General features: G+C 43.2%; 1 protein-coding gene across 3 annotated transcripts; it reads left to right on the top strand.

Moving 5' to 3' along the window:
* Positions 1 to 3,730: 3,730 nt before the first annotated feature.
* On the top strand, positions 3,731 to 13,003 carry slc6a1a (solute carrier family 6 member 1a). 3 transcript variants are annotated; one of them, XM_047590187.1, is made up of 15 exons: positions 3,731 to 4,077; positions 5,138 to 5,522; positions 5,767 to 5,898; positions 6,054 to 6,154; positions 6,292 to 6,401; positions 6,558 to 6,690; positions 7,359 to 7,493; positions 7,592 to 7,695; positions 8,269 to 8,393; positions 8,567 to 8,679; positions 9,335 to 9,466; positions 9,686 to 9,788; positions 10,099 to 10,199; positions 10,363 to 10,530; positions 10,602 to 13,003. In XM_047590187.1, the coding sequence occupies exons 2-15, from the start codon at positions 5,291 to 5,293 to the stop codon at positions 11,064 to 11,066; spliced, it is 2,154 nt and encodes a 717-aa protein (XP_047446143.1). In that variant the 5' UTR covers positions 3,731 to 4,077; positions 5,138 to 5,290; the 3' UTR covers positions 11,067 to 13,003. The 3 variants fall into 3 exon arrangements, with proteins under 3 accessions (XP_047446143.1, XP_047446157.1, XP_047446150.1); XM_047590201.1 differs by lacking the exon at positions 3,731 to 4,077 and adding an exon at positions 4,270 to 4,444; XM_047590194.1 differs by lacking the exon at positions 3,731 to 4,077 and adding an exon at positions 4,427 to 4,554.
* Positions 13,004 to 14,266: the final 1,263 nt, after the last annotated feature.

Here is a 14,266-nt window from a genome sequence, read left to right as displayed (position 1 = left end):
ATGTTGACGGGTTGATGCCAAACATGTTAAACCTGAAACTAGGCTGGGTGTCTCTTAAATCATGACTGTCTCACTCCACCGGATTTGTGGAAAAAAAGCATTTCTTTTGAATGAGTGGCAAACGTCTGCTACATCCGAATCCCAAAAGAGGAAAATGATAGGGCCGTGGGATTTAAGTTCCTTGCACAGTTCGAAAAGGTAAAATCAGGAAGGAAAAAACACACCGTGGAGAGATTCAGATGCTTCACTCCTGAAACATTATCATCATCCGGCCCACCTCGCTGATTCGTACGTCCTACAGCACTTCACTGTGCGTGGAAGTCATCTGGCAAATAATCTGGCTGTTTGCTATCCAAAAATGTCCTCTCAGCTTGTTTGTAAATTGTGTACGCATCTGTATGTGTGTGTGTGTGTGAGAGAGAAGGAGAGAACAGGATGCATACAAAGAGACAGAGGGAGAAAGATGTGGGGAAGGAAAAAGAAAGCGGCGAGACAGAGCTGCTGAGGCACTCACTTCACAGCAATTTAGGTCATGCTAAACAAACGCTAGACTAAAGAAGCGTAGACAAATAAGAGTATCTAGCTTTGAAGTCATTTCTTTAGAGGCTACGCACCCCGGAGATCGCAGCGTGGTGACTTAAAACACAAGGCGCTGCATGCATACAGCGAGTGGATGTCTCTGGCATCTACATGCAGCGCGTGCAGGTGTGAGGTAAATTTCATCAATCATCCCCGGGGAGGGAAGACTAAATTATATTTATGCTCTACACAGAAATACTGAGTGAGCCATTATTCAGTTATGCATTGCCTCCCCATCGAAATACACGAACGCCAGTCTCTGGATCATCGAGATACAAGTGGCGCCGCAGAGGTGCTGTACTATACGTTCTCTCTGTGCTGGCGAGTCAAGAGAAATATACAGCAGCGACTTTGGTTACAGGCTGACGCAAAAGTACAGCAAACAAAAAAGAGGCCGCACAACAGACTACTGACTGCACAACTCTTTGTGGGATTACCTGATTAAGAGAGGCTTGTTTGTATTTCAAATGCCAAGTAGGTTAGATCAGATTAGATTGATTAGAGAGAGATACTTTTATATTCTAAAAAACAGATTCATCCTCAAAACTGATGTGAAGCATTCACGTCTTCTGTTACTAAATTATTGTTAAACATCATTACCTGAGACAAAACCATGCCACAGAGAGGAGTGAGAAAAGTTCCCGTGTTTATTTCTCCATCCTGTGCCTTCCACACGTCCTTCCTAGCTACCAATGCTAAGACCACTTCAGGCAAAGCCCTAATTCTCACTGCAACTTGTCAGCAGTCACTAGACTGAGTTGCATGTTTACAATGAGAATAAAATGGGATGTGTACACAATTCCAGTGGCAGGAGAAAAACAAGTCGGCGACAATATGAATAAAATATGGGAATTGCTTACGATTAGCATACTAATGACTAATCATCATGCTAATCAGTTCATTTTGCGGCCTCAAATTGCGGAGTGGTGTTGGAAAAAAAAAATAAAATACCAGTCCATGCGGAGAAAGTGATAGTCACTCCAGAGACAGAACAGAGATTACAGAGCCGTTAAGACAATCGTTTCAATGTGGGGCGTTAGAAAAGTACTGACATCACGTTAGAAAATGGAGGGCAGATTCATACGGCAGCTTCCCGTCTTCCTCCGAGCGCCACTTCAAAACAGTTTTTGGTCATTCAAATTTGTGTCACTTTCACACGTTTCTGAACTTAGATTTAAAATCATCAAATAACTGATGTTTCACTTAACAATTTGGATTTTACCTTCAGTATTTTCACTTGCACCCACAGTGCCAATGAACTGGTGAAAGAAATGACAGAAAATCAACAGGGAATCTTTAGCCTGCAGTGAATTTGCTCCTGTGTGCATTCCTCTGCAAATGCCTCCCCAATATTAAACAGATTTTACAGCCACTGGGTCTGTAAAGAGGAGAAACAACGAGCCTCAATCTCAGTCACACACTCAAAGCCATTACAAGAAAGGACAAGTAATTCCAGCCTAATGGAGCACATACGGCATTCGGAAGGGAGTCAGACGCGAACTTCCAGCTGAAATTAGGAGACCGAGGGGCTGCTGGTGCAAGGGGCAGTGAGCTGAACCAAATCAAAGCTGCAGGGTTAGGAGGTCAGCTGGCTGAGAGTGCATGTCACCAGCCTATTGGACATGCCTGTGCGCTCCATCAGCAGGTGTATAAATATGTGTCATGTTTCACACTCCATGTCCGCGGGGACTGCAGCCCAGATGGGTTTTTAAATGCTGCATTTCATGTGGTATCATTTAGTAGGTTAGTTCACCCCTCATTGGTTTACCATCTGGTGCCCTCTCAGCCTGTGATGGGAGCGTTCACACCGAAGTCTAAATGCTCCTGATCTCTCCACCAGAGCATTTCCAGCGGTTTGCACCACAGTCAGCTTTCACCTCAAATCTGTGACATGAAAAAAAAGAAAAAGAAAAAAAAAAGTTCATTCCTTGACTTTTAGAGAGTGATGGCAGTCAAACACGTGCGGAGCGTGAAAACAAACTACAAGCATGGAGGCAAACTAGCCTTCAAATTAAAGACGGGCAAGTAGAAACCAACGTGACATCACTGTTCACGCATGAAAAATAACTGAGTTAGAGAAGAAAAAAAGTGCTTCATATATACTTAAATATAAATAATAAGGAAACCAAATAAGTGGGCGTATTTATACATGCAGTCAGTCACTTACCGAGGCACTTAAAATTCACGAACCGTTCCTCAAATATCTGTTTTTGTTCTTGTCTCCTTGTTTCCGGAAGGTTTCCTAAGAAAAACAAAATAAATAAAAAAAAAAACATTTAAAAAATCCAAGATTGGATCCAGTCTTCGGTGAATTTCTCCACGTGTTCGCATTTTTTCTTTTCTTTTTTTTTACACATCCCCGCGTGTTTTTTTTTAAACATTTTTTTTCCCCTGATGTTATTTTTTTCTCTTGCTATTTTTAAAAATCGCGAGCTTACAGTCCACGAGTTTATTCTTCTCACATCACCCCCTCAATTGTCGAAGACGTCGGGGCTTTGGACGATTACAGGCAGAGTTAGACAACCAGCCAGTGTTCCCTCCCTTTATTGACGGGCTCCCTTTATCACAATTTGCCAGATTTGCAGACAGCCTCTGACTGGCCTTACCGCCAAATGCACGCGTTTGGACCTGATAATGCTGCTTATATTACCCCCCATATGTTTCCATTTTGCACCTCGTTCATACATTTTATTAATGGGGGGAGGAGGGGTGTTTTTTCCAGCGAGTGTGTGTGTGTTTTTGTGTGTGTGTGTGTGTGTGAGAGAGAGAGAGGGGAGGGGGTCACATCTTGTATTGCTGCGCAGAGATCCTAAAATTCCATTTCACAACGCTAAATAACGTAATGTAAGTAAAGACTTGAAAAAAATGAACAATATCAATCACCTTGAAGTGGGAATCCAAGTTGAAAGACATGCCTGCATTTTAGTCAGTTTTTGGGGTTTGGTAAACTTATTTTTAAGGAGCTGATGGCGAAAATGTGAACACTTCATTATTAATATCGATTCAAATGCATTGAGCATAACAATTTAAAAAATATAGCCTACATATATATATATAAAAAAAAATCAGACGTTGCAAGTGCGATGTCAGTCCAGCCTATAGATGAGGATGTGGAGAAGGAGGAGTGAGGGGGGGCGACTTTGAGATGACATTGAGGCTGTGTAGATGGGAGTTGAGTCTCTGGTTGTTGATGTTAGACAGTCGCACAAGGCGAAGCGGCTGCTGCCCGTGTTGATTCAGCCACCTCCTCCTCTTCCTCCTCCTCCTCCTCCTCTTCCTCCTCCTGGTCTTCAGCACTGCTCCCCGCTGGACAGCTCCTGCTTGGGCACCTCTGACGCTGCATGGTCCCTTTAAGTCTTTTAATGGAAGTAAAACCTCTTTATGTTTCAAGAAATACTGGGAGTTTACAACTTCACCCACAAGAGGAATCTACGGATACCTCGTTTCGAGATTCGTGGCAGGCAGTGTACCCTCGGCGGCACAAATCACAGATTCATTGTGAGTAAACTGGATGCTGAATTCTTGCGTCTGTCTGTGCGCGTGTACGTGTTTAAACCCCAAAACAAACGAGTCGGGTAAACGGGTGATTCATATATATATATATATATATATATTTTTTTTTTTCATTGCGGTGATGGTGAGAGTGAGTGAAATGAGAGCGCGGCTAAAAATATGTTGCTGGGGTCAATGTAATGATTGCACGATGTTTTCCGAACCTACGTGTTATACTCAGTTGAACGCAGAATTGATTGCTGTTTGTCGGTCTGTTGGACGTGTCAAACGTGGAGACGCATTCTCGTGCGTATATTAACGCGTATGGTCCTCAGTTAATCGGACGGGAGAAGGTAGCTGTTTGTGCAGCCTGGTGCGTAAAGCTTTTACGCATTGGACATCCCTTTGTCTCCACTGTGCGTTTTGTGTTCCAGTTTGTTTGAGACCTCTCTGCATCCCCGCTGCTTTCGATTCCATATGAGGGTGAGACTTAGGAGGTTCTGTAGGTGGTAATAGGCGGACTTCATTATGCTTAATTCTCATAGGCTATTTGCTATTGCCACGGTGCGTCTTGCGCTTGAAGTGCACGTTTTGGATCCTGCAATTAATTCCTGCAAAGTTTTCCCTTTTCGTCTCTATCAGTGGTGTCAGTTTCCGTTTTCCTTTTTGACATATTTATTTGCAGGCTGTGTTTAGGCTACCGTGTCTGCTGTCCGCGCCTGATTGTGACTGCTGTTAATTTACGTGCAATCTGTCGTTTGTGTTTTAGTTGTGGAGGCAAGTCAGCATGACTCTGCCATCGATGGTTTTCGGTGTTTGTTGAGTCTGATATGAATGAAAAAATAAATAAAAATGTCACGGTGCCAAATCATCGGTAGATGCGTCTGTCTGCGTTTTTAAAATGCATATTTCAAAGTTAAATAACGTAAATTTGAATTTGAATGTTTTATCGCACTTGCCAGGGACTAAATGATTGCTGTGCCTAATGTGTACATGTCTGTTTCATGCATTTTCTGCGCCCGCTGAAAACAACAACAACAGCCATTTACTCTATCCACTATTCCAGGTTAACGGCGACTGACGAGCCGTGTGTGCACAGGCATTCTTCTCCAGACATTCGCTCCAAAGGTTAGGTGCAAAAACCGCGAAGCTGCTGTCTACGTGGACTGGTGCTGAAGCCTCCCGTCCGACTGCCAGGACCTCTGCCAAATCCAGAGACATGGCGACGAACGGCACCAAAACGGATGGACAAGTCACAGAACTAAACGAGGTGGCCACTAATAATGACAAACCCAAGACACTGGACGTGAAACCCGAAAAGAAGAAAAAGGACTTGCCTGATAGAGAAACATGGGGGGGGAAATTTGATTTTCTCCTGTCGTGTGTGGGTTATGCAATTGGACTGGGGAACGTGTGGAGATTTCCCTATCTCTGTGGAAAAAACGGCGGAGGTAAACATTTCACAGTTTATTTATGCAAACGACACGGCCCGTTCAGATCGATGATGCACATAGTCGAGCTTAACCGACCGTGTCGAGAAGATGAAAAGAATTAAGATCACCTGAATTTGCAGTCTTAATTAATTGGCGTTGTGCTGCGGGGTTTAAAGCAATGCGTCAGAGCAGTTTGAGTCTAGGATTGGTCTTTTTTTTCTTTTTTTCAAATGCATAACTTGATCTACTTCTGTCCACCCAGGGGCCTTCTTGATTCCATATTTTTTGACCCTCATATTTGCTGGGGTCCCCTTGTTCCTACTGGAATGCTCCCTTGGTCAGTACACCTCAATTGGAGGGCTTGGTGTGTGGAAACTGGCTCCTATGTTTAAAGGTATATATACAAAATATTTCAGAGTAAACGTGTCTTTATATCAGACCTATGTGAAGACAATGGAAAAAAAAAAATGTGATATCTGATGTTTTCATCATCAGGATTTATGGAGGCCGCATTTTACTACAGTCCCTAATTCATTTTTTCTGTGTTAGGTGTGGGCCTTGCAGCAGCTGTTCTATCCTTCTGGCTTAACATCTACTACATTGTTATCATTTCTTGGGCCATTTACTACCTGTACAACTCCTTCACCACTGTAAGTATGATATAGTGTGCTTCATTAAAAACTCAAACCTGCATAGGATCAAGGTTGTTCACAAGGAGTGGAGCCGGTGGTAGCTATAAGAAATCTATAAAGGAGGAAAGACAACAACGTTTGTTTTTGTTTTGCAGGACCTTCCGTGGAGCTCGTGTAACAATCCATGGAACACAGAGAAATGTTATACAAACTACTCCATTGCCGACACCACCAATCTCACCAGTTCAGTGTTGGAGTTTTGGGAGTAAGATATTGACCACCTTCTCTTCCTCTTCACAACAGCAGTGCTTTAAACTATCCTGAACGCATCCCTGAGCTATATAAAAGGCAGCCTCCTCTACTGCATGGTTACTTCCCTTGTGTGTATAATAGTCTTATTGTGGCTTTCCTCGACTTATAGGCGCAACATGCATGAAATGACTGATGGATTGGAAAAACCAGGCCAGATTCGAGTGCCACTGGCAATAACACTGGCCATTGCCTGGGTCCTTGTGTACTTCTGTATCTGGAAAGGCGTTGCCTGGACAGGAAAGGTAAGGTGTTTGCCAGATTTGATTACCAAAGAGCTCTTATGCTATTCTGGTTCTCAATAAGGAGGAGCGAGTGGGAGCTATGCAATATTAATCAGTCTAATATCACCTCATCAATCATTCAGATTGTAGTCAGCATTGTCCGGATTGATTTTAAAGTAAGAGAGGAGAAACCAAAAAACTCATGTTCACTAATCCTTTACTGCCGCATGGAGGCTCCTCTAATTCCAAATCTCCTGACAAATTGTCTACACTGAGTGTGGATTCATGATAGGAGGAGCAACAAATAGCCACATGCTACAATCTGGTTCGGTCCTCTCCTTTCAGTTGGAACGGTTTCTCTCCCTTGTGGTGCCACATTTCCAAAGTCTAGTTCATCACATGACCGTGGAAAATAAAATTTGTTTTGGTCACAAAGAAACCCCCACCCCCACCCCCACCACCACTCCACATTTTGCTCAGGAACTGAACGTACTGTGTTATAAATGCACAGAGATGCAGGCAGAGCTGATTTAAAGTGAACCCGCTGTGATTTCAGTGCTGAGCACTTCTTTTTTTTTTCTTGCGTTTGCTACAAACCACATGGAAATATGTTTCCCAACGTCAGATTTCTATGGATCATACATGTCTTTATGATGCAACCCTGCTGGTAACTGTCTTGCATTTTATAGGTCGTTTACTTCTCAGCGACATATCCATACTTCATGCTGTTTATCCTCTTCATCCGTGGGGTGACTCTTCCTGGAGCGAGGGAGGGAATTCTGTTCTATATAACCCCCGACTTTGAAAAGCTCAAAGAATCTGAGGTAATGGCATATTATTATATGATTCATTCCTGTGTGCTGCATGCCTGACTGAGCACAACTCGGTCTCCTGCAGCTAAATACTTGTGTTTCATTTTAAGGTATGGCTGGATGCAGCTACCCAGATCTTTTTTTCCTATGGATTGGGACTGGGGTCACTTATAGCTCTAGGCAGCTACAACCCGTTCAATAACAATGTTTACAGGTAAGACTGGGTGGTGATTCCTGCACACGATGCATCCTATGAGGGCTGCTGCGTATAATATATTGGATTGTAACAGCAGAAGATCGCAATAATTAAATTGCTGCCATTTTACCATATTATATTCCCTAACATCTCGTTGAAGGTAACTTGGTGAGGGCCATTAAAAGGTCTTATTTCTGTGAGTGCCTGACGTGAATATAATAAAAATCCAAGGAGAAGGTTGTTTCTTTCCGATGGAGTATGTGCTGGAGGAAAGAAAAGGCTGTTTTCTCCAGCAGCCCCACAGTTCTGGGTCACATCAACAATCAGTTACGTAAAAACAGTTGCAGTCATTTTGTGGGCTGCTTTCAAATCGTCCCCATCTATCCTGCATCTATGCATTATTTGGTGAGATTTCCTAATCAAGATGTGTTTAAATTTTCTGGTTTTAATGATCTGTGAAGTCGGAAGCAGTGGTGCAAACTCACGACATGTCTACTGAAGGTTAATGAAGCAGCAAAGATAAAAATAAATAAAAAAATAAATAAAATAAAAATTTTGACAACGGCACTATCATTCTTTTCCTCTCCCCAGAGATTCTATCATTGTGTGTTGCATCAACTCGTGCACCAGCATGTTTGCTGGCTTTGTAATCTTCTCCATTGTCGGCTTCATGGCACACGTGACAAAGAAAGACATCGCCGACGTAGCAGCTTCAGGTAACGGCAGATCGCCTTCCTCTGTAATGGTTTCATCTTTGCACAAAATGTGCAATGTCACCGATATCAGCTGCTAAACGCCGTTGTCAGCATCTCAGTGTGAATGCATGTGTTTGTGGTTATGTTGTGGGAATAACCCTGATTCAATGTGATTTCCCCTGTTTACTATCCAGGTCCTGGCTTAGCTTTTCTGGCCTACCCGGAGGCGGTAACCCAGTTGCCTGTGTCTCCTCTCTGGGCCATTCTGTTCTTCTCCATGCTGCTCATGCTGGGGATAGACAGCCAGGTAAGGGGCTTGGAGATGATCTGCTCATGGGCTGACCTAAATATTTAAATGCAGGTACATATCATGCAGCTCACCCCTGCTCCCTGCATGATAAGCATGCAATTTGCTTCTTGTGGACAGATATAGCTGGGCTTTGACATCAGCTGTCAGATATTTTTAATGCAACTTTATCACCTCCATTTGGCCGTAGGTCCCCACTGTCTGTGTGTCTTTATTTTGTGTATGATACTTGGAACGAGCTGCTGCGGTTAGAGAAACATACATGCAGCTATACACTGGCCGCGACCACCAGCACTTTAAAGCAAAAGACATAAATTATAACCCAATTCTAAATGTCATAGCAATGGCACTCTTGCAAATCAGGACTATTACCAAAATGGCCTCCACGAAGTGGATGCTTGGTCATTCAGAAGATTAGGTTAGTGTTTTTGTCCCATGGTTTGCTGCACAACGCAGTTCCTTTTCATTTGTCATCATCAGTTAGTCTAACCGGTAAAATGGAGCTCCTCTGGAAGAGTACATTTTGCACAACATACACAGGCCTCTACAGAATCGTTGCGTAACACAATCAAAACACGGTTCTCACAATAGAGCAGAAAAGGTGAAAATATTCATTCACTCTCAATAATGTTGTTTCTATGATTCTGTCCTTCAGTTCTGCACTGTTGAAGGATTCATCACTGCTCTGGTGGATGAGTTTCCCAGAGCTCTTAGGGGTAGACGAGAGATCTTCATCGCTGCTGTCTGTCTGGTGTCTTATGTGATCGGACTTTCAAACATCACACAGGTACAGCAGGGCAGCTCTCTCACATTACCACTGACTATTCATGGCACAAGACTGAACAAATGAGTAAAAGACAATGGAGAATGTAATGAAACGTACAAGAAAACTCAATGCATCTGTGTAAAGGATGCAGTTTAGACTTTGATTTGTTAATAATTACAATATTAGAGAATACCTGCGCATAAAGGCCTTTATAACTCTTATCCATTCTTCTGTAACCAGGGTGGAATCTATGTGTTTAAACTGTTTGACTACTACTCTGCCAGTGGGATGTGTCTACTGTTCTTGGTCTTCTTTGAATGCATCTCCATATCCTGGTGCTACGGTGTGTATCATCAACGTTTTCGTGCAAAAAGAACAAACTTGTCATTAAAATGTGCATTTCCCCCAAACCATTTCACCCACGACCCGGGTCAAACATCACACACGTGAAAAAGTCGGGGCTGAATTTGAAGGTTAGAAAAGGTCCCGCCCATCCAGAGATATTTCCGCAGCTTCAAACGCTGTTCAGCCCCAAGGTCACGAGCACTCATGTGTTCCGCCTCACCGTCCTCATCATCATGCATGGCAGACCAGCAGCAAATTGAAATAAATTGGATATGAATATTTTGATCATAGATTCATTTGTCTCGCAGGTGTGAACAAGTTCTACGACAACATCCAGGAGATGATTGGCTACAAACCCTGTTTATGGTGGAAGTTGTGCTGGGTCGTGTTCACCCCTCTCATCGTCGCTGTGAGTGCTCTGAACTAATGCAACAGTACACCGAATGTCACGACATGAGAAATGAAACGATAAATAAAGTCAATATTACCTGCCCGCGGCCATGTCAGGTTGAGGCAGCGCCGCCTGAAGTCAGTGGTGTCACGATGCATAAAGCGTCTCATGTCTCCCACAGGGGGTGTTCTTGTTCAGCGCCGTACAAATGGTTCCTCTGAAAATGGGAGACTATGTGTTCCCAGGCTGGGGTCAGGGAGTAGGATGGCTCATGGCGCTGTCCTCTATGGTGCTCATACCAGGATACATGATCTATATGTTTCTCGGGCTCAAGGGAACTTACAAAGAGGTAAGAAGGAAATAATCTGCTGTTGGTTTCTCGGTTGCCGCCTCTAACCTCACGTTCCCTTTCTCTCCCAGCGACTTCGGATAATGCTTCAGCCTCCCGCAGTTGTCCGGCGACCTATGGAGAACGGACCCGAACAGCAGGCGGAAACCAACACCGCTAACCTTTCCAGCCCTGCCAATCCGGTGAACCTCGCCAGCCCCACCAGCCCGGCTCCCGCAAACCCGGCGAGTCCCACCAATCCGGCTCCCGTCAACTCCACCAGCCCCGTGACTCCCGCCAACCCAGCTTCCCCGCCGGCAAACCCGGCCACTGCCACTAGTCCGGTCAACCCGGCAACAAGTCCAACAAGCACTGTCGCCACCACCGCCGCCGCCGCCACCACCACCACCACCACGGCCAGCCCGGCTAACCCCATCACCACAACTGTAAGCCCCACCAGCCCCCCGCCCAACCCAGCAAGTCCGACAGAGCCCGTTAATCCCCCGAACCCGACGAGCCCGACCTCTAACCTGACCAACGCCGAGGCCAACGTGTAGACAACAAAGAAACCCTCATGGAGCATGTAGAAAAAAGAGAACATTACAAAGGACTTCCAAGATTTTAATTGATTCACCTACCTCCAGGGGCAATATGTGATCAAAACAGATTTTCGAACCATGTTTAATTTTTCTGCATTTGTAAAAAAAAAAAAGAAAGAAAAAAAAGCCAACAATGTCTTATTGTTGGTTTGCGTTATGAGTACAAAGTATCAAAGACTGTTAGTGTTCACAAATACAAACCGTAATTCTGAATTTAAAGAAAAAAAAATGTAAACATGCTGTGTAATACTGTGAGAAAAGAAAAAAAAACCTTAGAGATATAGATTAGAGATTTGTTGAATATCTTCATGAATCAAGTAAATACCGTGTGAATATAGTAGATGAAGTAGTGAACTAAATTGACATCGTTGAAGAGTGCAACGGATGGCGTCAATTTATTTTGTGGATGTTTACTAAACCTCACACAGTTGTCTCTTTTCCAAACGTTGCTCTCCGTGAGGTAACCTACAGGCCACGAGACGAACGGGGGGGAAGGGGGAGGGGGGGCTCTGAGTAAGCACAATGCCAATAAGATGTTCATGTTTAAGGAGCTCGGGAGAAATCCTGTGTTGTGTGTCGCAAAAGATTTTGTGTGTGAGAGAGACTGTTACTTTTTTCCCTACGTTTTTTTTCTTTTTCCAGTAAAAAAAGAACAAAAAAAAGAGAGAGAGAAAACTTTTATGTGATCAAAACATTTTTAGACTTATTTTTAGGATGTTTTATACTGTATGTGTCGTGATGGAGGACCAAAATCAATAGGCAGACAAAAGCAAAAACTATGCCAGTCTAGTATTCAGTTGGCAAAGCACAGGGTACGAAAAAGTACAGCCGCGAAAAAAAAAAAAAAAATGAAGAAGAAGAAGAAGCACAGGGTTAGAAAAGTGATTTACAAACATCGACTATCCCTTAATGCTGACAGTCAATCCTGTTTACGTTTTGCATGCTTTTCCTCAGGAACATCAGTGAAAAAAAAATTTGAGATGTCTCCTGACAAATAAAAAAAAAAGAAGAAGAAGAAGAAGAAGAACAGAGACGGCCTTAAGCCAACACACCAATTTCATCTAAGCCATAGTCTGTTTACACGACTGGGCAAAACTACAAGATATCACTTTGTATGCTCGCACAAGAACCTGGACCAACTCTGTGTTTAAGTACAGTCGCGTTCTTTTCTTTATGTGTCCTGATCAATTATACTTTGATCAATATGTATTCAGCAATACATATGTTGGTGTTACAAGTGCAGGCCAGTCAGCAAAGTGGTCTGTTTCTCTTTTTTGTTTGTGTTGTCTTTGCTTTTACTAGTGAAAAAGCACAAAGCTTTAATTTCCCCAGACTTTGGCCATGGCGTGTTAGGACAATGTTAGTTTGCTTCTATGGCAGCTACCGCGAACGGCATCTGGTTGAACAGAACATGTTTACTTTGAAAAGCAAAGCAACTGAGCGAAAATGTGAAATGGCTACAGTTCATGTCCTGTGAATTTTGTATAAAGTTACTCTACCACAGTTTTCTCTGGAACCTTGTTGTAAAACCGTACTGTGTGAAACATGTAACTGTGAATGTCTGTAATACATTGGAAGTTATTGTCTAAATGTTGAAAAAATGGAGTTGCTGTTTTCTGCAATAATATTTTGATCACAGAAGCTAAAGCACATATCTTACAGAAATATGATGATGACAATGAAGATGCTGATGATTATATTAAAAATAGAAACTATGTCTAGTAAAACAATATTGTTTTGTATATTTTTAACTGTCTCACTGCCTAATGTAAAACATTATATAGACATGATATGTATCTAAATGGTGTCACATGATAAAGCACGATTGTTATGTTATACAAACAGAAAAAAAAAGACTGAAAAAATAAAGAGTTATAGAAAATATAAATACAATATGCGCTTGGCATATGTCCCTTACAGCATGTGTGTTTAAAGGAGCAGTGTTTCTGGCAACAGTGTTACCGGGAAATTAGGTCAACTATCCTATCAAAAGATGTGTGTTGCGCTGAATCCTCCTGCAGTAATTGGCTCCCCCTCTCCTGCAAACAAACCCAGTCCGTGGAGTATTTCCAGTCAATAGAAAATGCGAGAGCAAGAAATCTTACGAGGAGGGATTAGGTGGAGAAATTACAAGCGTTGTGTGGCTAGATTTTATTTTATTTATTTATTATTTTAGGTTTACTTCAGAACAAGGCCAGGTGGGTAAAATTGATCTAGCCACTATCCTTATAGGTTCCGGTTGAAGATGACATCTGGCTTAAGTATACTGCTGGGGTTAAAAAAAAAAAAAAAGAAACTAATTATAATGATACAAAAAAAAAAAGTGTGTGAAGCCCTTCTTTGTGGTTTAGTGAGTGTCAGAAACACAGGCTGATCGAGAGGCTTCAGCAAGCTAGAAAAACATCACCACAAAACAGCTCTTGCCCCGGGGCCTGGCGTGCCCACCCGCCCCATCTCCCCAGCCTCTTACGGCTCCGTGTGTGTGTTTGTGTGTGTGTGTGTGTGTGTGTGTGTGTGTGCATGAGCCTGCATCTTCTCCCCCACCTCCTGCAGTCCCTGTTTCCATTAGCTTCCAGTGTGATAAAAGAGACGGCACCAGCTGACACCACCACAATGACTCGCCACGGATAAAAGAATGAGATGTCCCCTCTAGTAGCTCGTGGCAAACTGTGTGTGTGTGTGTCTGTGTGAGTATAAGCGAGCGAGGGAGGGAGCGAGGGAACGAGGGAGGGATGGAGAAAGAGGGAGACAGGTCAGGGACGGGAACGCTGTGTGTTTGAGCAGACTGGGGTTGGAATAATGCCTCTAATGGCAGCTCATATGAACGAGGCCCTGATGGATGACTTGGTAGCCTCCTTTATTCCCAGCTGTGTAATTTAGCATCATTACCTATGAAAACCAGTCACCGCAGAGACAGCCCAAACTGATGTCTTGAGTCCGCATGAGCCATAGATCATCATTTTCAGCAGGGGAGGGCCAAAGGAGGAAGCTCTTGATTAGTAAGGAGCAATCTAGCAGAACCCAATTAGGGGACAACGACTGTCACTGGAGACAGATTTAACTTTATTTCATGATATAATAACACAATAATAATCGGAGGCTTTTTTTTTTTTTTTTTTATGGTCCAAAATGTGGGTTTTTCTACCGGAGGGAGGGAA

This window comes from Mugil cephalus, chromosome 1 (genome assembly GCF_022458985.1).
Source record: "Mugil cephalus isolate CIBA_MC_2020 chromosome 1, CIBA_Mcephalus_1.1, whole genome shotgun sequence".
NCBI lineage: Eukaryota > Metazoa > Chordata > Actinopteri > Mugiliformes > Mugilidae > Mugil > Mugil cephalus.
The sequence above is the reverse complement of the archived record's forward strand: the minus strand, read 5'-3'. Positions and strand labels throughout refer to the sequence as shown.